Consider the following 26,406-nt stretch of genomic DNA (forward strand, 5'->3'; position numbering starts at 1 on the left):
CTTCTTACGAAGCCACTCCTTCGTTGCCCGGGCGGTGTGTTTGGGATCATTGTCATGCTGAAAGACCCAGCCACGTTTCATCTTCAATGCCCTTGCTGATGGAAGGACGTTTTCACTCAAAATCTCACGATACATGGCCCCATTCATTCTTTCCTTTACACGGATCAGTCGTCCTGGTCCCTTTGCAGAAAAACAGCCCCAAAGCATGATGTTTCCACCCCCATGCTTCACAGTAGGTATGGTGTTCTTTGGATGCAACTCAGCATTCTTTGTCCTCCAAACACGACGAGTTGAGTTTTTACCAAAAAGTTATATTTTGGTTTCATCTGACCATATGACATTCTCCCAATCCTCTTCTGGATCATCCAAATGCACTCTAGCAAACTTCAGACGGGCCTGGACATGTACTGGCTTAAGCAGGGGGGACACGTCTCGCACTGCAGGATTTGAGTCCCTGGAGGCGTAGTGTGTTACTGATGGCAGGCTTTGTTACTTTGGTCCCAGCTCTCTGCAGGTCATTCACTAGGTCCCCCCGTGTGGTTCTGGGATTTTTGCTCACCGTTCTTGTGATCATTTTGACCCCACGGGGTGAGATCTTGCGTGGAGCCCCAGATCGAGGGAGATTATCAGTGGTCTTGTATGTCTTCCATTTCCTAATAATTGCTCCCACAGTTGATTTCTTCAAACCAAGCTGCTTACCTATTGCAGATTCAGTCTTCCCAGCCTGGTGCAGGTCTACAATTTTGTTTCTGGTGTCCTTTGACAGCTCTTTGGTCTTGGCCATAGTGGAGTTTGGAGTGTGACTGTTTGAGGTTGTGGACAGGTGTCTTTTATACTGATAACAAGTTCAAACAGGTGCCATTAATACAGGTAACGAGTGGAGGACAGAGGAGCCTCTTAAAGAAGAAGTTACAGGTCTGTGAGAGCCAGAAATGTTGCTTGTTTGTAGGTGACCAAATACTTATTTTCCACCATAATTTGCAAATAAATTCATAAAAAATCCTACAATGTGATTTTCTGGATTTTTCCCCCTCAATTTGTCTGTCATAGTTGACGTGTACCTATGATGAAAATTACAGGCCTCTCTCATCTTTTTAAGTGGGAGAACTTGCACAATTGGTGGCTGACTAAATACTTTTTTTCCCCACTGTACTTGTTAGCATTGCTAACCTTCGGATTACAGAGACTCGGTAGGGTTTGAAAATAGTGCTCCTTGTGTTCAGTGCCAGTATTAACGAATTTCCCGGGATGGCACAAGATCATCGTGGGACGAGATTGTCCGCGGCACTGTGGAGGCACGAGCTGGGAAAAAGAGTACGACCCGGAGACCGATGAGAGCGGGGACGGACCGTCGCCTACGCGTCCCAGAAGCAAGCGGTTGCCAACCCTGTGTCTACGGATCCGGAGTCGGGGTCCGAGGGGGCGCCGGAACCAACCTCACCTGATGAACAACCGGAGGAGGAGCCCATGCTCCCCCTGCTCGATTTCGAGGGACCCGCCGAGACACCTGCCCTGAGCCCCCTGAGGGGACAGTTCGGCACCGCCCAGTGGGAGGACACACCTGTTGGGGGCACACCTGGGAATGTTGAAGACCCGAGAACGGATCGCCACCCGGTTCCACTGCCCGGGATGAGGCGGGCCGTGGAAGACTATTGCCGCAGCTGCCCGGAGTGTCAAATCACCGCCCCAAAAGCACACTTGCGGAACCCGCTGGTTCCCCTACCGATCATCAGAGTGCCATTTGAACGCATCGCCATGGACATAGTGGGTCCCCTGGTAAAAACGGCCCGAGGACACCGGTACATCCTGGTAATAGTAGATTATGCCACCCAATATCCCGAGGCCATTCCCCTACGGTCTTAAAGTTTTACTACAGAGACAGACAGATGGATATTTTAAGACAATAAGGCGCCTTACGTCAGGTTTAAAAAGGTTATACATCTTCTTTTAGATCGAAAGTGTTAGTTTTTCATTAATTAACTTCTAAGAGCTGTTCCACCTCTTCAGCCGGGTGGGCAATCGAGATCCTGACCGACCAAGGTACCGAGTTCATGTTCCGACTGATGAAAGATGTGTGCGCTCCTACAGATAAAGCAGATCCGGACCACTGTCTTTCACCCGCAGACGGATGGGCTCAAACGGTTCAATAAGACGCTCAAACAAATGCTGCGGAAGGTCATCGAGCAGGATGGAAAGAACTGGGACCAGCTACTACCCCACCTAATGTTCTTGATCCAAGAAGTGCCCCAGGCATCCACTGGGTTTACCCCTTTTGAACTCCTCTACGGGAGGAGGCCACGCGGCCTACTGGATCTCGCCAAGGAGGTGTGGGAAGCCCAGCCGACCCCCTTACGCAGCATGGTGGAACACGTAGAGACGATGAGGGAGCGGATGACAGCCATATGGCCAGTGGTAAGGGAACATATGGAGAAGGCCCAGCGCGCCCAAGTCAAATCTAATCAAATCACATTTTATTGGCCACATGCGCCGAATACAACAGGTGCAGACATTACAGTGAAATGCTTACTTACAGCCCTTAACCAACAGTGCATTTATTTTTTTATAATAAAGTAAAATAAAACAACAACAAAAAAGTGTTGAGAAAAAAAGCAGAAGTAAAATAAAATAACAGTAGGGAGGCTATATATACAGGGGGGTACCAGTACAGAGTCAATGTGCGGGGGCACCGGCTAGTTGAGGTAGTTGAAGTAATATGTACATGTGGGTAGAGTTAAAGTGACTATGCATAAATAATTAACAGAGTAGCAGCAGCGTAAAAAGATGGGGTGGGGGGGAAGTGCAAATAGTCTGGGTAGCCATGATTAGCTGTTCAGGAGTCTTATGGCTTGGGGGTAGAAGCTGTTGAGAAGTCTTTTGGACCTAGACTTGGCACTCCGGTACCGCTTGCCGTGCGGTAGCAGAGAGAACAATCTATGACTAGGGTGGCAGGAGTCTTTGACAATTTTGAGGGCCTTCCTCTGACACCGCCTGGTATAGAGGTCCTGGATGGCAGGAAGCTTGGCCCCAGTGATGTACTGGGCCGTACGCACTACCCTCTGTAGTGCCTTGCGGTCGGAGGCCGAGCAGTTGCCATACCAGGCGGTGATGCAACCAGTCAGGATGCTCTCGATGGTGCAGCTGTAGAATTTTTTGAGGATCTGAGGACCCATGCCAAATCTTTTCAGTCTCCTGAGGGGGAATAGGCTTTGTCGTGCCCTGTTCACGACTGTCTTTGTGTGTTTGGACCATGATAGTTCGTTGGTGATGTGGACACCAAGGAACTTTAAGCTCTCAACCTGTTCCACTACAGCCCTGTCGATGAGAATGGGGGCGTGCTCAGTCCTCTTTTTTTTCCTGTAGTCCACAATCATTTCCTTTGTCTTGGTCACGTTGAGGGAGAGGTTGTTATCCTGGCACCACAATCCTGGTCTACAATCGGGGGACCCAGCCCCGAGAGTTCCAGGTGGGTGACAAGGTGCTAGTTTTAATCCCCACCACAGAAAGTAAGGTCCTGGCAACATGGCACGGGCCATACGAGGTGACAGAGAAGCTGGGACCCGTAAATTACCGCGTATGGCAGCCAGGGAGACGGAAACCCCAACAGATTTACCACGTGAACCTATTGAAGAGGTGGCACGTGAGGACAGCCTTGGCTGTATTGTGGTCGTCAAAACCTGGGAGGTCGATGGGACCAGTGGTTGTTTCCGAGCAATGAGGACCTCGGACCGGCCCAGAAGAAAGCGCTCCGGGTACTGATCGATCGGAACACTGCCGTGTTTTCCAAGAAACCGGGCTGAACAACCCTCATTGAACACCACGTCTGCACCCGGCCCGGAGAAACAGTACAAAAGAGGCCATACCGGATACCCGAGGCCCGAAGGAAGGCCGTGAAGCAGGAGGTGGAGGCTATGCTGAGGATGGGAGTCGTCGAAGAGTCCCACAGCGCATGGTGCAGCCCCATCGTGTTGGTACCCAAGCCAGACGTTAGTCTGCGTTTCTGCAATTACTTCCGGGGGTTGAACGACATCAGTTTGTTCGATGCATACCCCATGCCGAGGGTAGATGAGCTCATCAACCGGTTGGGAAAGGCCCGGTACATCGGCACCCTGGACCTGACCAAGGGATATTGGCAGGTACCCTTGGCAGCCTCCTTTGGTATATTGGTATAAGCCACCGGACGGCTTATACCAATACCGGGTCCTCCCGTTCGGTCTCCATGGAGCCCCGCCCACATTCCAGGGCCAGATGGACCGAGTCCTCCGACCCCACCAACATTTGTTATAAGCCATTATCATCCACAGCCAAGGTTGGGAAAAGCACCTGACGCGCCTCCAGGCAGTACTGGAGGCGTTCAGGCAAGCCGGGTTGACAGCGAATCCCAAGAAATGCAAGCTGGTGGGATTCTATAGCCGGTTTATCCTCAACTTTGCGGGAAGGAACATCCCATCATGTACATACGCCGGAAGATGAAACCCCGAGAAAATAAGTACTTGATTGTCGAGAAAGTGTCTAGCGGTGAAGTGGGCGCTAGACACTCTTAAGTATTACCTGTTGGGCACCCACTTCACCCTGGTCACAGACCATGCTCCCTTGGTCTGGAAGGCCAGGGGAAAGGACACGAACGATCGAGTCACCAGGTGGTTCTTGTCCCTTCAACACATCTCTTTTTCTGTTGTGCACAGGTCAGGGGCGATGCATGGGAATGACTTCTAACACTTTTATTCACATTTGCCCTAAAAGTTCTTAACAGCTATGAGATGGCTTTTTCATAGTTTAGCTTGGGTTTCAATTCTCTTTCTGGATTGTAGAATGTACTAGTTTAATTTATAGTAGTACAACATATCCCATCGGGTTCACATCCCAATAGTTTTTAAATGTTTTGAATCAGTCTCTATGGGGGAAGAACACATCAAGGCTAAAATGGCAGAAACAGCAGTAACATAAGTAATAGTAAGCCCTTAAAGAGGTTCAGCACAGCACAGTGAATGAATGGTCCTGCTCACACACACCCATGCATGTGTTAGTGTCTGACAACCTACGGCTGTTCAAACAGGGCTTTAGAGACGATCTGGTGTCAGCTAGCATAGTGCTCCCTCTGCTTGTTTCAAAGCTCTGCAGATGTGTCAACTACCTAGTTATTCTTTAATTAAAAAGTGTAATTACAGTCACAGACGCACAACGGCAGCAGTTTCAACATGCCCAGGGCATAGAAGAACACGGAGGATGAAAAGTGACATAGCCGCGAGACGGTTTTAAGAAAGAGAGAGAGAGACAGGGACCACAGCACACTGGCTCACTTTCTCCGATCTAATCTCGCTAGAGAATCAGATTAGGAGGATACATTTGGTGACAGCAAGAGAATAGGAAGATGAAGTGAATGTCTGTGGTGAGAAAGAGAGCGGCCTACGACACAAGTGTCTTGATTATTTTAGTGTCATTCCCAATTGCATCATGTCGTTTTTTTTTTTTATCTCACCAGAAAGAGTGAGACACTAAAAACTGTGTGATTTTGAATAACAACAGGAAGAATAAATCCTATGGAGGCTTTCTGTCCCAGGATTAGATAACACCAGGCTGCTTTTCTTAGACGGTTCAACCTAAACACCAAATAAACAACCCCAAAACCTATCCATCATAACATTTGATTTGATTTAGATTTATTAGGATCCCCATTAGCCGATGCCAATGGCGACAGCTAGTCTTGGGGTCCGACAAAATACTTTACAATTGAAATACATTGAAAAACATTAACATGTAGTGTGTGTCTGTGCATCTATCAGTTACACATTCACGTCAGTACATACACACAACAAGTAGGTCACATGGGGGAGAGGCGTTGTACTGTGAGGTGTTGCTTTATTTGTTTTTTGAAACCAGGTTTGCTGTTCACTTGCGCTATATGAGATGAAAGGGAGTTCGGTTGTTCTGTAGCAGGAACATGCCTCCAAACCTACATGCTATTCTTCTCCATTGTGGACTGTAATGTAAAACCTTCACACAGACATACAATTATATTCCCTCCAAGAGTTGAAAGGTAAAATGTCTTACTGGCAATGGCATCATATTACAGCCCTATTCCAGGAAGAGCTGTGAGCATGCATGCTTGTGTGTTTGGTCAGTAGAAGAAATGGGCTGTGTCTGTCAAGCCTTAGAGAGAACTTCATTACTGTGTTCCAAGCAGTAGCCTTTAAGCTTTATGGTGGTTGTTTGAGCATGTTAGCAGCACTAGAGTGTTGGAGATGGATCAGGGGTTGTTGAAATCTAATTAGCATAATACAAAAATCCCCATACAAATCTGTCAGTTTAAGCTAGAGATATCCGTTTTTTGCATTGGATGCTTCTAAATCCACCGCATCCGTCTATGTCGCACTTCCACATCTGCGGTGAAAGGTGACAGAGCTAGAGCGGTGTTTGTCAGACCATGAGACATCCCAAAAATCGGTCTTCTCACATAATCGTCTGTAGCATCTGAACGGTTTGGCCTACAGACTCTCACGAACACGATGTTGTTTTCCGTTTTGCTCTACGATCCCCACAAGCGTCTTGGGACTCGTCTGAAGTTGGTACAGCCAATCTGCCAACTTCTGTCTGTAGCGTCCGAACAGTTTGGGCTACACACTGACCCCTCTGCAGAACAGTGAGACTCTCATGAACACGTACATGTCGTTTGTTTTGCTCTAGGACGCCCAGAGGCCTCACAAGACTCGTCTGAAGGTCCCCTGGTAACGGGTTAAATACATGTACAAAATTAAATAAATAAAAATTCCTGATCTTTCTTATATCGCTCTGATATAGGACAGACACTTCAGAACAAAATTCCTTTAGATTTGTTTGGGGGGACTATCTGTTCCATGTAGTGAATCTGTTATTCAATGCGTTTGTATGGGCTAATAGCAATAAGGCCAAATAAAAATGTTCATCAAAAAAGTGTTTTCAATTTTTTTGTTAATACTTCAAGGGGTCTTAAAATTCAAAATCAAATAGCAGAATGATCCTTGGTATGACCTTCTTAAAACAATTCCATATAGCTTAGTAGAACTCCCTCCCCCAGCTTAGACATGGCTTAAACTCTTATGGGTTCCAAATGGAATGTAGGCCTACATTGAACACCACATTTAGGCTATTGTAGACGATATCATAGTCAACAGCTATATCCATGTGGAAATGTTATGGCATTTGCTTAATTGGTTTTGTTGATAGGTCACTCTGATAGGCCTACATTATGCATAAATAGCCACAATAGCCTATTGGCCACTGTCTGAAACTGTAACTTAAAGCGGGTACAGCCTCAGTGTTCACAGTTAATAATGTGCGCCGGATGTTTCACAGAATCCTCGCAAAATACAGTTTCCGCACACAACACCTGAAATTTTCCAAATAATTTTTTGGGGAACATTGTTAGGGGGTGACGTCAAGTGCTGTTTCAAAACCGAAAATGACTGATTGGATGTGGTGTTTTCCCCAAGCTGGGACAACTATACTGACAGCTGTTCTGATGGATAGCTAGATCAACATCTACAGTCTCTCTCTGCTTGTTGCTGGACTTCCCCTCACAACACCTATGACCCATATTCATGACAAACATGTTTGAACACCAGTCTCAAGGTATTTATTTTCCCTTGGACAAGCAGCATGTTATAAATGTTAGCTAGGTTTCATCTATTGACCAGTTGATGGAGTCCCTGGCTGTTTTCAATTATGGGATCCAGATTGATTGGATGAAGATTCATTTAAAGCACCATACCCCTTGCAATAGATAGGCATACAATACGTATGGCAGCCATCTTATGCCACATTGAGTTCCCATTTGCTGGTTGTTAAACAAGGTCAGTTCATTTCCGTTGACAAATTGATGTGTTCATGCTATCACAGTCCCAAAGAAGCCACTTGAATTTGAGAGGCTTGAAATGGACTCAGGGCATTTTGTTGTGTAATTGTATTAGATGTTCAAGTGAGAGGACTGTGAGCTAAACTCAATCATGTTTTTGTTGCTGTTCTCCCACCGTTGCCCCGCTCACCTTGTAATAAATGAAATGCCTGTGACATCATCCCCTCGTTCATCCCCAAAATAATGGAATTGTGTTAATTAGAAATGTAAATGATCGTACAGGCTAATATTAGCAAACCCCTTCAGGCAAGCAATACTAAAGAACCGGGGCCACACACACACACACACACACACACACACACGACACACACACACACAGAATATCGAACACAACTACACACACTTTACTTATACATTCACACACACTGACGCACAAATATTGAATCACAGAATTTTAAATGCAGATACCAGTGAACATACTTTAACAAACGTTAACACACACATGTTAACACACCAATTAACACACACATTAACACGCAGCGCATCGCAGCAGCTATGTCAGGATCGATCAGCCGTAGACAGTGGAGGCCCAGGGTAACGATGGCAGATAATGGTCTATAGCACAACTCTTTCGTGTCCCTCGTGGCTCACACACTCAAAAACACAGGCACACAGTGGAGCGCCGGCATGCCTGTATGCTGCAAAGTGTGTGTGTGTGTGTGTGTGTAAAGTGGATGATTCTCTACATCCGCTTCTTTTCTCTTCCAACAGAAATCAAATATTTGATTTAATCTCTCTTCACAGTATGAGAGACGAGAGGGGAAGAAAACACAACAGACACTTGTGTAGTTCCCTGTAGACACAACCCAAAGGTTTGGGTGCCGGCCTCTTCCCTCTGTTCTGTTAGTGTACTGCTACACACCCAGCACAGTACATTCAGCCTGGCTTCTCCTGCCTTCTTTATCTGCTCTCTGACACAGAAGAAGCTCTTGGTCCAGTAGGAATAAGAGCCCCCATTAACTGTACTGCATGGTATTGTGGTGGAGGTACAGAGTTTAAAAAGCTGTATGTGCCCCTGGGGTCAGTCCTGCTCTTTAGCTAGCAAGGGCCAAGGGGGCTTAGTCAACCTCTATACGGTGAAGAGGCTGCTGCAGCAGAGGCTTAGTACAGCCAGGGGCAGAAGGGCAAGCCTGGGTCATTAGCAGAGAGCATTCCAGCCCTCTCAGCCAGCTACACACAAACACGCACACCACCCCCAAGGTAAACCCTTTCAAATAGGATCAGGGAGCCAACCATATGGTTGCCGCCTAACAACGGAGGATCATTGGGAGAGGGATGTGCTTGGCTGGCTAGGAAGGACATAAGCTTGACAGTAATGCTGAAGGAAACTAGACAGCAGCCGCAAGAAAAACTACGCCCACTACAAGGAAAACAAAATCAACGTTAATGGCAGAAAAGGAACAATTACATCCAGTGCAGCTGCTGCTCTGAAGGACATGATTGATTATTTTGTTTGTTGCAGATGCCCTGAGTCAGCAAAAACCTGGGTGAGGAGCTGGGCAGGGAATACACACACACCAATTTAAAAGGTAGCCCTGCTAATTGAGAGCAAGGTAGTGGGCCATGCAGTTCACTCTGTGTGATCTCTCCAGACCTTTACTTGACGTCAGTAGGTGAGTGGCAGCCTGGTCTGTGCAGAGAGGAAGGTGTCACATGCAGATAACATGGCCTACAGCAGCACAGACACACCCAATGCTTCCCCTTACCACCCCAAAAGCCTAGCCACCCCTTACAACCCAGGCTAGCCACCCAGAAAAAAGGTTTCCCACTCTACGGAAAACAAGTCACAGTAAATGCTAGCCAACCGCTGCGTCTGTGTCAAAACCTCTGGCTGTTGATGACACTATCTTGCAGATTAGGTGAAAGGAAACTACATCAAACCATTGGACGGTTTGTCCCTGGTTTATGAACAGTAGAGGAAAGGGTTCAGGATTACAGTTTGGAATCCTGACTGATTGATTTAATTTTTTTTGGGAAAAGAAATTCACTTGTTTCCAACGTGGTCCCCTGGTTTTGGGACCATGCTGCCATGGTCCCAAAACACATTCAACAGTTGAACAGATTCTCTAAGGACACCTGCTGCTCTGATATCTGCAGTTCTGATTGGCCCAGGCCATTTAGGCTAGGAGAAACTCCCCCTCCTTGATTGGTGGGAAGTGTGGCCTTCCTCTGAAATATCCACCTGCACTTTACTGCATCACCATTAGTTTCAAGCAGGCAATTTAAAGTCAGAAAATTAAACCTTAATCACATAAAGCAATACAATTTGAATTAATTTACTTTGACAACTGAAGGGAGCATAGAGGATGGAATTTGTCAAGCAAATTATTAGAAACACCAGTCAATAATTGCATTTTAAAGTGCCATATTATTATCAAATGTTATGCTAGTGCTTTTTTGACTAGCATCGCAACATAAACTACAGTACTTATAGTTATGCGAATGGAAAAAGTAGCAGTCACTGTTCCACTTGTGTTATAACAAAAATGCAATTACAATATGTTAATACTACAGTGTACGTGGTCCTCTGTAGCTCAATTGGTAGAGCATGGTGCTTGTAACGCCAGGGTAGTGGGTTCGATCCCCGGGACCACCCATACGTAAAAATGTATGCACGCATGACTGTAAGTCGCTTTGGATAAAAGCATCTGCTAAATGGCATATTATTATTATTATTATTATTATTATTATTATTATTATATTACTGCACAGGTATAATAGCAATTTCAAGCCCAAGTGTTATGCATTCTTCTTTCGATGTGTCAATAAAAACCTATTATTATCATAGTTCAATGAGCATACAACTCATTATGCAAGAAGTACTGCTCAACTGGCATTTCAAGTATAATAGAACTTCACTAGTAGCACAATGCAAGTTTGTCTCAATTGACAAACACTAGCTAATGTGGCAGAGAATTGAGCAGCATTGTTTGGAGGTGCAGCTTCATACAGATTCAATACACATAAAAAAACACTGTGTCAAAATAATGACTATTTGCACCGTCTCCTGTATTGAGCCACTTATGGAGCCAGATAATGCTTTAGACAAATGGGCCGTGCCACCCAGGGAGGGACTGTAGTGGTAGAAGATGGGAACAGTAAATGGAGGACGACGACACATGGTTTTCCTGCTCCCTGACAAAGAGGCAATCAAACGCTGTCAAGCAGTGAGCTAGGGGGGTTCCAATGAGCATGCCTGCAAACAGCTTTATCTTCATAGCCAACTCCCCTCTCTGCTCTGAGAGGACAGGAAAAACCTATAGTTGTGCAGTGTGAACACTCGAAAGGAACTCAGACTCCTCAAAAGAGCCCCACAAGCGAACCAAACTGAGACCTTCCCGAGAGGTGGACTGAGTTTGGTTCACTTGAAGTTCACGGTCCGATTCCCTTTTTTAGTGCAATGTGAACACAAAGCTCTCCAGGTTCGCTTGCCATTATTCCAGCACCACACACTAGGCTACTGTAACACTGTTTCCCTTGCCATAACCCTTAGCATTGGTGACACAAATGAGAGAAGATGCACAGGCAGGTTGGCATAAAAAAACATGCGCTGTTTTTGATCATTGAGTAGCGATTGTCAAGGATGCACGGAAGTTCCCAAAAGGTTTTTGTACTGACACAATGTTTAGATTATTTGTTTGCAATATGTGATCTATAGGCTACGAAAGAGCTTCATTTTTTCGATTGTGGGGTTTGAATAATGTTAGAAAATGATAATATATTTGGTGAGAATCACATCATAGGGTACAAAATCAATGCAAGCTCTTAAAAGGGCAATAGCCTACATTGAGTGTACTTTTCAAGCATAATTCAATCTGCATTTATTCTTCTGCTATTTATCCTGTTACAAGTCATATTTACATGTTAATATAATTTTTGCATTATAATTATTATGTCTTATCTTTTTAACAAAATGCAATCTATTAGCTTCCTAAATGGTATGGCTTGTCCTGAACTATGTAATTACCCAGAGTACATTGAATGTTGGAAAAAGATATTGGTTCCTGTGAATAAAAAGAGGACTCGGACAACAAAAATGTTCAAGTGAACTGGCAAGAGAGCTGAGTCCTCATTCAAAGGCAAGGGCAGTGTGAATAAAGAGGACTAAGATGTTCTCTCGCTTCCTGTTCACCAGAGCCTTCTAATCGATGGCCTTATCTGCCATCTGCCCATCTCCCACATTTCCTCAGGATGCTGTAATCAGCGAAGGTCTCTCTCTCTCTCTCTCTCTCTCTCTCTCTCTCTCAGAGGCTGAAGTATCAGCTTGAAGTTATCCCATGTCAGCTTGCCTTGCAGTGGGCCAATATCCAGGGATATAAGTACTACCTCAGCTCTAGCACGCATGGGTCACAGAGCGCACTGGACTGGCTCGTTAGTCGTGGGCATTCCTGGCCCTCCTCCATGGCAATCCCACGGCTGTCAACCAAACACTGAGTCACGCCAGCTGGTCACCCGAGGTGGCAGACCACAGGCGGTATGTCTTGCTGTATGTGTAACATATGACTCACATGTGGAGACAGGTTTATGTGTGGAAGAGTCTGGAGTGACTACAAAAGGGCCATATGGGGCAAAGATTTGTACATCTTGCCCCAGTGTTGAGGAAAACCTAGCAGTTAGCAGCATATGATTTTTCCTTTCACCTAGGGACTATCTTAGGTCAGCTAAAGAAAGAGATCTCTATTCTCAGGATAGGAGTCCTGAGGAGGCCGATGGGAAATGCTCTCTTTTGGAAACATGCTCACAATCAAATGCAGCGACTAATAGAGAAGCTAAAAATAAACATGAGTGCCAGGCCTTTAAATCAAGATGTCGTCTTTGGCAGTGCATTTTTAATTAACAGCTGAATTTTCCCAGGATGAGAGGGACACTGTGTCAAGCATTCGTCATTCCTGCTTCAGCAAATCTAAAGAGACACTCTCTCTGATTAGTATTTTAACAGGCATTTGAGTTCTGCCTCATCCTCGACAATTGCATACATTTTTTTTACGATCTAGGGCCGACCGATTGCTCTGATTACAAAACATTCACACACGATAACTGACATCAGACAGTGTGTTCTCTCTATTGTGAGGCTTCTTTCTCTTTGTCAGTTTGTCAGCCAAGATCAGCTAAGCTAAGCAAACAAACATGGAGAGTTGTTTTTAATTTAAGTGGCGTGTTGTTTATCGAAGCTAAAACTCCCAGTTACATGACCACCGCAATCTGGACCCCCTCTGTCGTACTAGGAACATTCTGAAACAGCTGTTGATTGTTGTTATGAAGTGTGGAGCTGTGGACAGGGTCAACGAGGTCTGGGATAAGCTGCCAGCCGCAGGTGACTGTAGGGTTAAACAGTATTTCACTCCCTCCACCCTCCACCCCAGCAGTACTTCAAAAGGTAAGCCCTGCGCTCGCCACTCGTCTCAGTCTGTGCATCTGCCAAACACAGGCCTCTTACGAGCTGCTTCTGACTGCCGCGGCTGCTGCTGCTGTTCTAAAGAGAACAGGCAGTCTGAGAGCCTTTCATGCTCAAGGTACTAAAAGCCTCAAGCAGCCAGTCTGCAGGCTTCATAATCATCCCAAAAAACAAAGACATTACAGTGAATGAGGCTGGCAAGTCAATGGCTAACATGGATAATCTGGGGAAAGGGGTGTTTTGTTTTGTTGACTGGGACACGACACGATACACACAATGATGGTGCTGTGTTGGTGAACTGTAAAGTTGGTATTGAGCTGCAGGTATGGTGGTGTGCTGTGCAAGGGTCATCGTGAGTAACAGAGGGTCAAAGATCACTGTAAACGCATCACTTCCTTCATGTCAGCCCTGGAATCAGTGACATTGGATAATGTATGGATTACCAGAAGACCAGACAGAGACTAGTTACACAGTGTGTCCTGAATAAGGTAGCTTGACTGTAAAATAACTTTAACTGCGGCCAAGATTAGCTTTCTCTTAAAGGCTGATGTAAGAAGGTTTTCAACAATGTATTAGTTTGTTGTTCTAATCTTTTGATATACTTATAGTCTCTCATTTACCCAGGTATTGTACCTGTACATGAAGGTTAACAATTAAACTGTTAAAGGAACTTATGTCATCATTAATCCTTAATTGATTGTCATTCACTTCCTAATGCTTCTCTTAAGCTCAATCAGCAGGGTTTGTAGGCTAAATCTATATCACCTGCCCTGCAAAGATTGACCTGACCAGCATTCGATCAACGTCTCACTGCAGGTCACACAGGCCAATGAGTCTGACACAGGGTAAGGCAAGAGAAAAGCACACTAACACACACACACACAGGTCTGAACCTTTCCTCACTTCTCAACCATTTAAAAAAAATACTGGAATAAAGAAGATCAGGTCACAAACATGAAGAGGTCAACTGAGAACAAGCAGCCTCTTTGAACCAATAAACCAGAAGGGTGTGTGTGTGTGTGTGTGTGTGTGTGTGTGTGTGTGTGTGTGTGTGTGTATATATGTGTGTGTGTGTGTATATATATATATATATATGTGTGTGTGTGTGTGTGTGTGTGTGTGTGTGTGTGTGTGTGTGTGTGTGTGTGTGTGTGTGTGTGTGTGTGTGTGTGTGTGTGAGAGAGAGAGAGTTATTAGGCTAAGGAGGGGGCTAGTCTTAACACCTCAAACCCTACTCATCTCTCTGTGACCACACAAACACATCCCACACAAGGATCAAACCCCAGCTAACAGCATGGAAACCAACAACTTAAAGGGATAGTTCACCCAAATTACATAATGACACATTGGTTTCCTTACCCTGTATGCAGTCTATTGACAAGGTATGACAGCAATCCATGCTTTGGTTTTATTTCTCTGGTACTGTTCCAAATGCTAACGTTTTAGTATTTGTGGCACAAATCCCATGATTTGAACATGGTGCACGAAAAATGCTAATATCGGTCCCATACTTGGATGGGATTTGTGCCACAAATGCTAAATAAGGTTTTGTGCCACAAATGCACTTGGAAACATAGGGCCCTATAAAATCTGCTTTGTGGAGAATGCAGACTGATTCACGGAATCCAGACATTAAAACGGAATTCAACAATATTCAAAAAGGTATTGAGTAGGAAATCAACTCAATGTATTGAACTTATTAGAAAATGCATTAATTTCTCCAAGTTAATCATGACATGAACAACATGCATCAGTGATTTGTATTTTCCTACAAATTTCTGAAACGGCACAGGAACGCCCCTGTGTGTTTGTGTGTGTGCGCGCCTATGTGTAGCCGTTAGCGATGACGCTAATGATAACCTACTTCTGGTATGAAAATGCTTTCCCAAAAACCTTCTCAATTAAATGTTAACTACAAAGAAGTGAGTGATATCATGATTATTTGCATCAATCCAGTGGCCATTTGCTTAGCAAACTCTGCAATCACTTGAGCGCTACAGAAACATCGCTAACCAAACAAGGGTCTCTTGCTGGTGATCACTTGCATTAATAAGCAACGAAACGACCCAGGACATTCCTAACATAAGCAGCACCTCCTGCAAAAAATACGAAGAGAGACATGTTCTACAAGCTCTACTGTCCTCCGTTTACAGTCACAAAAACATTATTTTATTCAAAATGTTACGGGTTACCAATGTCTAATGCTTCTTACAACTGTGTTAGTTACAGAAGCAAATTGTTTGGTTTTGTAATCGCTTTGATAACAACAAATACCCGTGGGACTTTAGAGTAAAGTTTGGTTTGAGAAGTGGAGAATGAGATCAGCTGGGTCCAATACACTCCCACTCCTGGAGCAGACAGACAGACATAATCAGACTGGAACCAGAGAGATCAGCTGGGTCCAATACACTCCCACTCCTGGAGCAGACAGACGTAATCAGACTGGAACCAGAGAGATCAGCTGGGTCCAATACACTCCCACTCCTGGAGCAGACAGACATAATCAGACTGGAACCAGAGAGATCAGCTGGGTCCAGTACACTCCCACTCCTGGAGCAGACAGACGTAATCAGACTGGAACCAGAGAGATCAGCTGGGTCCAATACACTCCCACTCCTGGAGCAGACAGACGTAATCAGACTGGAACCAGAGAGATCAGCTGGGTCCAATACACTCCCACTCCTGGAGCAGACAGACAGACATAATCAGACTGGAACCAGAGAGATCAGCTGGGTCCAGTACACTCCCACTCCTGGAGCAGACAGACGTAATCAGACTGGAACCAGAGAGATCAGCTGGGTCCAGTACACTCCCACTCCTGGAGCAGACAGACGTAATCAGACTGGAACCAGCTTCTCAACAGGTGTCGTTTTTATAGTCTTCTATCCTAATCTCCTTTTGTACACTGATCTGAAAACACAGGACGGGTGAAAAAAAGGTGCTTGATAACTACTGGAATTTTGATTTCCAAGGGATTAATTAATATTTTTTTCAAATCAAATGTTTTCCCTTTTCTAGAGTCAAAAGAACACAAGCAGTGAATGAGTTTACAATTTATTTATAAATAAAGATTTGACTAATTATCTTTGTGAAGTCGGCCCGGACACTTTACAATAACAACCTCTCCATCGCCCACTAACAAGTAATAATTCCCAACCATTATGAAACTAAGATTCTTCGCTTCCAAATCTATAGGACAATGATTGGAAAAGAGATAGATTTGACACTCCATGTGTTGCTGATGACCTTCATATTGTTTTTCTGAATTCATTTCTGCATCCGCCCATATTAATAATTGTTTTTCATTTCTGATATTTCCATGACATTTCTAAAGCATTTATAAGTATCTTCATGAATTTATAATTAATGAAAGTTATGATCATGTGTGGTCAAAGGTCCTGATGCAACATGCATGAGTCATGACATGAATAATCTAACTAAGAATACCAATGGATAAACACTCAATGCAAGACAAAATATCCTCTCTGCCCGTAGGAAGAGATTAGCTACACTGCCATGTGCTGCTAGTTTTAGAGCCCTTGGCTTAAGCGTACAGATAGCCAAAGGAATTAAAATTTAACCTGAGAAGCCGAATTCCATCTGGGCTATACACAGTTGAGCACATGACACAAGCTCTCTATGCCAGTGCAAAGCCAATTTACTCCACGTTTCACAGCTGCATGCATCGCTGAGCACTTCGATGCACTTACTGCACTGGAATGCACTCCGAGAGTGACGGTCCACTGATAACTAATAGCCCCCCTCTGCAGGTTTCCTGCCCCGTATTTTGGCCCTGGTCTGGAACGGATAGCCATGCAGTTACGTATGCCTTTAACTAACTCCACAACATGAGTCAGACTTCTAACTTAGATCGTGCTGAAAAGAGCCACCACTGCTTTGGGATATCCCTGATCATGTGCCTGCCAGGCCAGCACTGGTGTTGGTCTGCTCACATGCAGCCTATATAAATCAGTTTATATCGATTTTTAGGACAAATAAAATGTCAATAAACACTACCATTCCTTGAACACCTCAACTGTCATAGTCCAATTATTAATTAATCATTAGAATTTCACCAACAGAAAATCCTTAAATTGCTGCCGTTTGCCTGATCAGACTAAACCTCCCACCAAGCTTTGTAAACACCCTCCTCATTCTGAAGCTGTATTTCCTAGATGAATATTTAGTACTGAAAGAAATTAAAACCACATTGGAATGAGTCTGAGTGCAACTTTGTTTTTAAAATGAGAGGCCTAGAGAGCTCAGCTGGATGGGTCTCTGGGAGGGAGGGAGGGAGGGAGGGAGGGAGGGAGGGAGGGAGGGAGGGAGGGGCGAACTCCTGAAAACCTCTGTGCCTTCAGTGAGTGCCGCGCTATAAATATCCAGGCGGGCAGCAGCGGTGCAGATTAAAATCAGACAATCAGATTTTGAGAAAAGGTCAGGCTAAGATTACAGAGGCGGTCGTAGCACGTTGGGTCTGGTGTTGCTGGGGATGCACAGAACAGGAGGAGCAGGAAAAGGAGGAGGGGAAAGACGGTGACCCTGACCAATGGTGTGCGCAGGAAAGACTACAACAAGCAGACATCATCACCCCTCGACTCCAAACATAAACCCAGCCAGAGATACTGTATATGCCCAGCCCAAAAATAACCCTTTATCGTTTTCAGATCTGATGGAAACTGATGAGAGTAAGCAATAGGGTGGAAGGTTCTCAAAGGCCATTGGAAGACTAGGTGAGGCCAACAACATATTGCTTAAATACTTATAGGGCAATTCCATGGCAGTGGAAAATATTTTTGGTATCTCAGATTGTTCAGGCAATTCTCGCATATAAACTTAATTGAGAGGAAGTATATTTGAAATGCTTTTTACATTTGTATCACAAACAATTTTTGAGGAAATCATGATGAAAGTGGCCATTTTAGGCCCTTTTTAGACCTATACACTGAGTGTACAAAACATTAGGAACACCTGTTCTTTCCATGACATAGACTGACCAGGTGAATCCAGGTAAAAGCCTTGATCCCTTACTGATGTCACTTGTTAAATCCACTTCAATCAGTGTAGATGAAGGGGAGGAGACAGGTTAAAGAAGGATCTTTAAGCCTTGAGACAATTGAGACATGGATTGCGTATGTGTGCCATTCAGAGGGTGAATGGGCAAGACAAACGATGAAAGTGCCTTTGAATGGGGTATGGTAGTAGGAGCCAGGAGCACCAGTTTCAGTGTGTCAAGAACTACAACGCTGCTGGGTTTTTCCACGCTCAACAGTTTCCCATGTGTATCAAGAATGGTCCACCAGCCAAAGGACATCCAGCCAACTTGACACAACTGTGGGAAGCATTTGAGTCAACATGGGCCAGCATCCCTGTGGAATGCTTTTGACACCTTGTAAAGTCCATGCACTGATGAATTGAGGCTTTTCTGAGGGCAAAAGGGGGTGCAACTCAATATTAGGAAGGTGTTTTGTATGATCCATGAACCATACATGAAACAGACAACATCTTGGTGTCATTATACTCCTTATAGTGTGCTCTAAAATATGGAGTAATGTCTAGATTCTGAAATGCACATTTTCACATTCATTTATTCAACATTAAAACTATTAATATGAGTATCTCAAAACTACCCTTTTTGATTTTGCTTATTTTTATACATATTGTTTGGAACAATATACTCTTCAAAACACATAACATTTCCAGGGTGGGCGCCTTTGATACTTTTAATGATTTTATACATAGAAATTAACGTTATAGGTCATTAACCAATCACAGTCCTCCTTTAGGATTGAACATTCAGCAAATCACCAGCAGAGGGAGTTCCCTTTCAATCCATTTACCATTAACTGTGTTGGTAGTGCTCATTGATCAGAACTTCAGAATTAGCAAAGCCCTCTCTGGAAATGTGATGTACTTGTAGAGTATATTGTTGCGAACAATGTCTTAAAATTAACAAAACCTAAAAGGGTTGTTTTGAGATATTCATATTAATATGTTTAATGTTGAATAAATTAATGCGAAAATGTGTATTTCAGAATCTAGACATTACTCCATATGTTAGAGCACACTATAAGGAGTATAATGACACCAAGATGTTGTCTGCTTCATGTATGGTTCACAGAGCATAGGGTCTTACAGGAGGCATGTATAGGTCTAAAAAGGGCCTAAAATGGCCACTTTTATCATGATAACAGTGCTACAGTAATAATGTAGTAGTAAATATGATGTTACTGCACAGGTAGCAACTTCAAGGCCCATCAGAATCCACGTTCTCTGTACTTTGAAGAAGTGAAGAGTGCAATGTGGCTCTATAGGCCAACTAATGTATTTCCAAAACTAAGGCACTTGAACATGCCCAGGTTGAGAGCCCTGGCCCCTTGAAGAGGGAACAGTTTAAAGCCTAATCCCAAATTTAAAGCCTAATCCCAAGTCTTAAAAACAGTTTATTGGTTAAGTCTGGGGATGTTACCCCCAGGACAGGTCCCTGGAGCAGAGAGCTGTGTATCAAAATCCATTTATCCCCCACCTCCACACTCACATTTTGCACCTCAACCTTAGAAAATTGATAGGATTCATAAACTACTAAACAGTACATAAACAGGCCTACATTTTGAGGATTGGGGGAGATAGGGGAGGTGAGTTCAGTCTCACTTCTGAAGATTTGTGGTCTGTGCTTCGACCTCATGGGGAACCAAAATGTTGAATAACTGTAACTGTTACTGACATAATCACAACATAGGCCTACATATTGATTCATACCTAACTTTGTAGCCTACTACTACACAAGGTCAGGTCACGTGCACACGGCCTGCTTTAGAGAGAGGGCATGGCATCACACATTCTTTGACTCATCCAGCAGGGAGGTAAACATACTTGTAACACTTACCAGACCACCCCAAAAGCTCCATAGCCGATGGGTCTGTCGGGCTCTATGTCCAACTGCGGCTGTAAGTGGTGTGAGTGTTGATGATGGTGGTGGTGAGCTTTGACAGCCGCAGCTTGAACTTGGGCAGGTGCCGCAGCCGCTGCCGGGCCGGGGGCTTGTCCAGGAGCTGGCGAGGGAAAGTATTGTTGCTGCTGGCTCGGGTTCAGCATTACCGCGGCAGCGGCAGCCGCTGCAGCTGCTGCTGTAGAAGCGTGTTGTTGTACAGGGTGGACAGCGGCGGCAGAGCCGGGGTGTTGCAAGTGATGCTGGCCCGGGTGGTGATGATGGTGGAGATGGGGAGGTGGGAGATGCGGTAGTTGGTGGTGATGGTGCGGGTGATGGGCAGCAACTGCCGAGGCGCCACCGTTGTATGCAGCCATAATTTTTGCGGCATTGGCAGCGGTTGTTCCGCACAAAGCCATTCACTCAGTAACAATCAAAAAGAAAGGAAACGGAGGGAGATAGGTGAAAATGCGCCTTGTATTTTACGCGAAAATAATATCCCAGGTGAAGGTAGGCTATAGGATTGGGCAGATGGTGTTTAACTGGTAATTTGGTTGTGACCCGATGCATAAAATCAACAAAAAACAACTCTTGATTCTGAGAGCAACCTCACTCTCCCTAATAGCTTTATCATTACACGAATCTGACCTACTTCTCGTAATAAAATGTTATTCTGCATGCACCGATAGCAGATAGGCCACTAAACTGTTGCAATAATTAATATGTAAATGCAGTATATCTTGTTAAAATGCTAAAATAAAAAATGCGACAGCAAATAACCCGCACCCCCCACAATAAATAAATTATCCGCGGCCCTAGGTCTCCCTCATGTTGGAAGTGGCGTTCCCCTCTCCACTGACGAAACTCGGTCAATTTCCCCTTCTTGATATAAAAAGGGAAACCGATATGTATCACATGGGAAATTGCACAGCATTCATCTTTCATTACTCAAGTTTGCCATATTGTCTGGTCCAGAACCGCCGTTGTTCCCACCGCCTGTGTTGCATGCAGTTTGCAGAAGTTATTCGGCTTTAGGTCAAGCTACCGTTGCTTGCTTGATAGCCACTTGTATTAGGCGTTGCAAGAACAGTATGGGAGTTCAAATAACAACAATTCCAATATTATGTAGCTGTAGACAACAAGAACAAATAGACCCAAGCAAAACGAGAACGCGATCGAGAGGTGTGATACAATGTTGCCGTTTACGACGTCTTGTAGAAATAGGTTACCGACCGTTGTCCTCCCTCAGATGTCACAATTCCCGCAACCCCAGACTCCAGAAATCCAAATCATGTTGATAAAATTAACTATATATTTTTCCTGAAACGAGGAAAACAAATTCTTCCGACAGCACAGTCAACTTATTTTCCCCATTGGGTCCCGTGTGTTCAGCTTGTTCCGCACACTATCTCCTTACGCACCACACACATAAATCCATTAAAGGAAAATATGAATAAAAACAAAAAATATCCAAAAGTCCCTTGTATTTAGAAAACAAGCGGCTAGTGTCGACTCCCTCCAGCCGGATGGTGCTGTCAGGACCTAGGAAACAAGCACAGCCAGAGTACCCGACCAGTCAGTGATGGAAGGCTGTGGCTCCAATCAAAAGACGAGTTTGACGTTTTTTATGTTGTTTAGCCAATCAGTTGGATCCAGATAGCAACCGAGGACGTACCACAAAATTCATGGCCTGTGGACACTTGAAACTACCACCATTGTGGAGACCTATACTTGTAAGTTGCAGTGAAATATGAATAGAACAGTTGAACCCGAATGGAGAACATGAGCTCCAGTTTCTCATAGATATTACGCGAGGAGCGCGACCCAATCATTATCCGCTCAACAAGAACGTCCTCGTTTACGCACAGTGATAGACATTGGATGTAACCAATAACTGCTCATGTCTCTTCATATATCGCAAGGGTTATGAAAATGACATTCAGTAGCCTAGCCTATACGCTATCTATGCATACGCCCAAAAATATTCATTTATTGTATAGCCTACATGTTGTGATTATAGACACTTAGTAACAGTGTTACCCATCAAAATGATGGTCACACAACTTCAGCCAATGCGTTATAGGCTGCTTGTTTAGGCTATTAATGATTTATAAACTAACTAGGCGTATAATTAACTTTCCAGAAACATCTTATAGGCTGAAAAACCCTTTACACGCCCCTCAAAAATGGTACCTTAATGCAAAGTGTTAGTCCTACCATAATCATTCCTAAAATACAATAGCTTAACAACAAATACAATTATTTTTTTGTTGCCACTCTCTGAGGCGGTGTAACTATCACATCCCTGCAGAAAGATCCAGGTGCATTGCTTTGAAAGATTCTGAACATCATGGTCGGACAGGTGCAGGTGAGCAGCCATAGACAGCTGCAGTCCAAGTAAATATGTTAAACATATCTAGGAATGCTGGGGGGAATGTGCCTGGCAGAGTGGAGGCTACCATAGTTTGTAATTGGAGCAGAAAACAGATGGTCAGCAGCACGCACATCATGATAAAAATGAAATATTTGGGAGGATGGCGAAAGGAGACACAAATATGCCTCACTGTTGACCAGTCCAATAAATCAATAAATCAACTTTCAGTTAAATTAGTGCTGTCTTGGGGCATTAGGTGATGCTGCTCTCATTTACAGTTTAGTCATTTAGCAGACGCTCTTATCCAGAGCGACTTCCAATTAGTGAGTGCATAAATTTTTCATACTGGCCCCCCGTAGGAAACGAACCCACAACCCTTGCGTTGCAAGCGCCATGCTCTACCAACTGAGCTACAGGGGGGCCAATATTTAGACTTACCACACACAGCTCTGCCAAAATGTTACAATTGTGAAAAGTGGTGATGTACTTACTGTACTTTCTAAAAAGGCACTGTACAGATGCCATATCTTAATTTGATCACTCTGTTGTTGCTGAAAATGTTCCTGTGCATAAATTCAAATGAGCCTTGTGATTTACATAAATTCTCTCACTCGCTCAAATGCTAAAGCACCAGACAGAATAAATGTCCTGCTACTGTAGGTCCTGCTACTGCGACGTTCAAATGTATCTGAAATGCAGCGATACACATCAACAACCGTTGTTTTATATAGCTTAATAACACAATATAGATATTGGTCTCCACTACGACATACAAGTGTATCCGAAATGCAGCCGTAGCTTATACCCAAACTATAGCTTCTTGTAGCCTATCCAAACTAATTTCCCATTAGAAATTATCACCTTTTTAAAATTATTTATTTTACTCCTGCAATGAAACTGGTCAAATTAAGATCCAGTTACATTTAAGTAATTTAGCACAGACACTCTTATCCAGAGCGACTTACTGGAGTAATTAGGGTTAAGTGCCTTGCTCTAGGGCACATCTATAGATTTTTCACCTAGTCGGCCCGGGGATTCGAACCAGCAACCTTTCAGTTACTGGGCCAACACTCTTATTATCCACTAGGCTACCTGCCGATCCCACACCTGTATATCAATAAACAAGATAGAACATTATAAAATCCTATATAATCTACAAAGTGAAAGATTTGCATTGCCATGAAGACTAGTGCCAACATTACCTTCAGAGTTAATGAGGTAGCTACAATGGGAGAGTTTCACTGCTCCCGTCTTCTCTCTGTCTCTCTCTGTGGAAGACAGGTCTATTTAAAGCAGCAGGTCATTTCCGTCCGAGTCTGTTTTTAGGAACTCACTTTCTTAAGAGACTTCACAGGAGAGGAAATGAGATGTAAAACCCAGCCAAATTATGACAATTTCTATCACAATGGAAAATCAGAAGCTCTCTTGTCACCCATTTAATTTATTAGACGAGTCAGTCACGGTGCCACACTGAAAGTGAATTTTTATGGAAAGTGGGGAAATGGTGGATGCTCATTAAGAGCAGGCTGTCTGTGGAAAAGATTTGCTGAGGTGTGACTCCATATCTGTATGTGGATGAGCTTTGCTGAGATGTGACTCCATATCTGTATGTGGACTAGCTTTGCTGAGGTGTGACTCCATAACTGTATGTGGACAAGCTTTGCTGAGGTGTGACTCCAGTCCATATCTGTACTGCTCCACTCTTCATCATTTAAAGGTTCTCAGAAGAGAAGAGTATATCGGCCGCGAGTTCTGGGTGTCTGGGACATTGATCCATTCATCACTAATGCATTTCAGAGCACTCTCTCCCGATGGGTGGAGTAGTAGCATGAATGCCACTGAATGTTTTATAGTTGGATGGCATGCTATTATTTTGAGATGCTAAAATTGTGAGGCCACGGTAGATCATCGGCAATCTATAGCTTGAGCTTCCAAGATAAACATCCATCATTTGTGCAATGTGCATAAAGTAAATATTAGCATTTACAATATGAAGAGTATCATCAGCTAAGGACCTTTAAAAGGACAGTCTTAACAATAATTTGTGTGAGTGTTGAATTCAGAGAGAATTCACATTTTGTATGCATTTAAAAGGTACGGTTGAATTCGAAGTTATTAAAACAGACACCTGTGAGAAAAAGAAGGATAGAATTTCTTGCTAAATTAAACTTCAAAGGATTTACATATAACATGCAGATTATGGGCATGAATGGTTTTGCATAATATCACCAAACTCATTTGACTAACAAATCACCCACAGACATTATTTTATATTGACATCAACATGTTCTCCAAAGCACACATACACAAATCAGTTCATTGTCCAGACTTATGCAAAATACTTTATTTGTGGATATAATAATAACTAATGTAACAACATTGAGAGCATTCTAAAACATTGGTCTTTACAAAACATGATTTATAGTAATTCTCATAAAAGTGGGATGTGCAAGCTGCATATCCTACATTTATATGCTCCCACTTACTCAAGGACATGCTCACACTATATAAACCAACACGTTCGCTTTAATCACCAGACTTTGACCTAAGTCATCCCGAGAATATCTAAAGCACAGCTGGGGGCAGGGCCTTTTCCTGTGCAGAGCCCCTTCATCATGGAACAGCTTGCCAGTCCATGCCCCGGTTTTCCATTTTAAAATCCAGATAAATCATGTTGCGCTATGGGTAGTGTATAGCACAGGAGGCTGGTGGCATCTTAATTGGGGAGGACAGGCTCATGGTAATAGATGGAGCAGAATCAGTGGAATGGTATCAAATACATCAAACACATGGTTTCCATGTATTTGATGCCATTCCATTTGCTCCGTTCCAGAGGGGAGGCGTCCTCCCCTCAGCAGCCTCCACTGGTGTATAGGTTCATCTCACACTTTCTTGTCACCCTATAACCACAGATAGAACAATGAGACAGATATTTCACCGGATGTATAAATGTGAAGCATTCACTTGGCGTTTATGGTAGTGAGAAGAAGCCCAGTGGCCGGCAGTGGGAGAAAATGGAACAAGATGGATTTTGGCCGACATTCTGCTAATTTTCCCATCGATGAAACATTTGATCTCAATGCAGTTTTCTGTGTCCAAAAATACAATATGTTACGAACAGAGTGGACAAAGTTTTCTAGACTTTACCATTTGCCAAAGTTTCAGAAAATTGCATTGTTTAGGAGTGCAAAGGCGAATTGAGTTATTGCACACGCGCACTTCACAGAGTAGGTGTTCCCTAACGGAAATATGCAAATGCATGCTAGACCGTGCCAATAGGACCTCGCTGGCTCCTGCTTGCCTCTGCTCACCTCCTTGCTTGTTCTTCCCACTATGACTCATTTGTTCCCATTTGAAATGACAGGCTGTTGTCTACCTTGGTTTAGTTATACAAATCTTTGCTGTAACTCCCTGTTTCTGAAAGATGGCATCTTTACACTATTATGTTGTTTCAGTGTCTTTTCCCCCACCTACCGGTAGGTTAGGTCTATTACATTATTTTGGGTACATAATATCCAGACAATCCACTTACCACATTTGCTCTCCTCCACTCTTCGCAATACTGAGGTCAGAAGTGGGATAGTGCCTGAGGCAACCAAAAGTGTATCCTGGAAAGCAAGAGGGACTTGTCAGATTGAAGCTCGGAAACTATGGCAAATATGTGCCAGGTGGCATGCTCCATGTGTTAGCATTAGCGACTTTAGGTGTTTAACACCTAGCAACTTCGTGGAGAGGACAGTAGCAGGGACCCGAGTTTGAGTTCCAATTCGCTACATTTTTGTCAGAAGTGGGATGGATGGCACGCGGGTGATGCCATAGTT

At 43.9% G+C, this 26,406-nt stretch overlaps 1 protein-coding gene across 1 annotated transcript in view; it reads right to left on the reverse strand.

Moving 5' to 3' along the window:
- LOC121557890 (serine/threonine-protein kinase NLK) overlaps positions 1 to 21,766 on the reverse strand; it is a 93,532-nt gene extending 71,766 nt beyond the window's left edge. The window contains exon 1 of the mRNA XM_041871353.2: positions 20,170 to 21,766. Within this exon, the coding sequence (XP_041727287.1) occupies positions 20,170 to 20,630 (461 nt within the window). The 5' untranslated portion in view covers positions 20,631 to 21,766. The remainder of the gene's footprint in view (positions 1 to 20,169) is intronic.
- Positions 21,767 to 26,406: the final 4,640 nt, after the last annotated feature.

The sequence above is a fragment of the Coregonus clupeaformis genome, chromosome 5 (assembly GCF_020615455.1).
Source record: "Coregonus clupeaformis isolate EN_2021a chromosome 5, ASM2061545v1, whole genome shotgun sequence".
In the NCBI taxonomy this organism is placed as follows: Eukaryota; Metazoa; Chordata; class Actinopteri; order Salmoniformes; family Salmonidae; genus Coregonus; species Coregonus clupeaformis.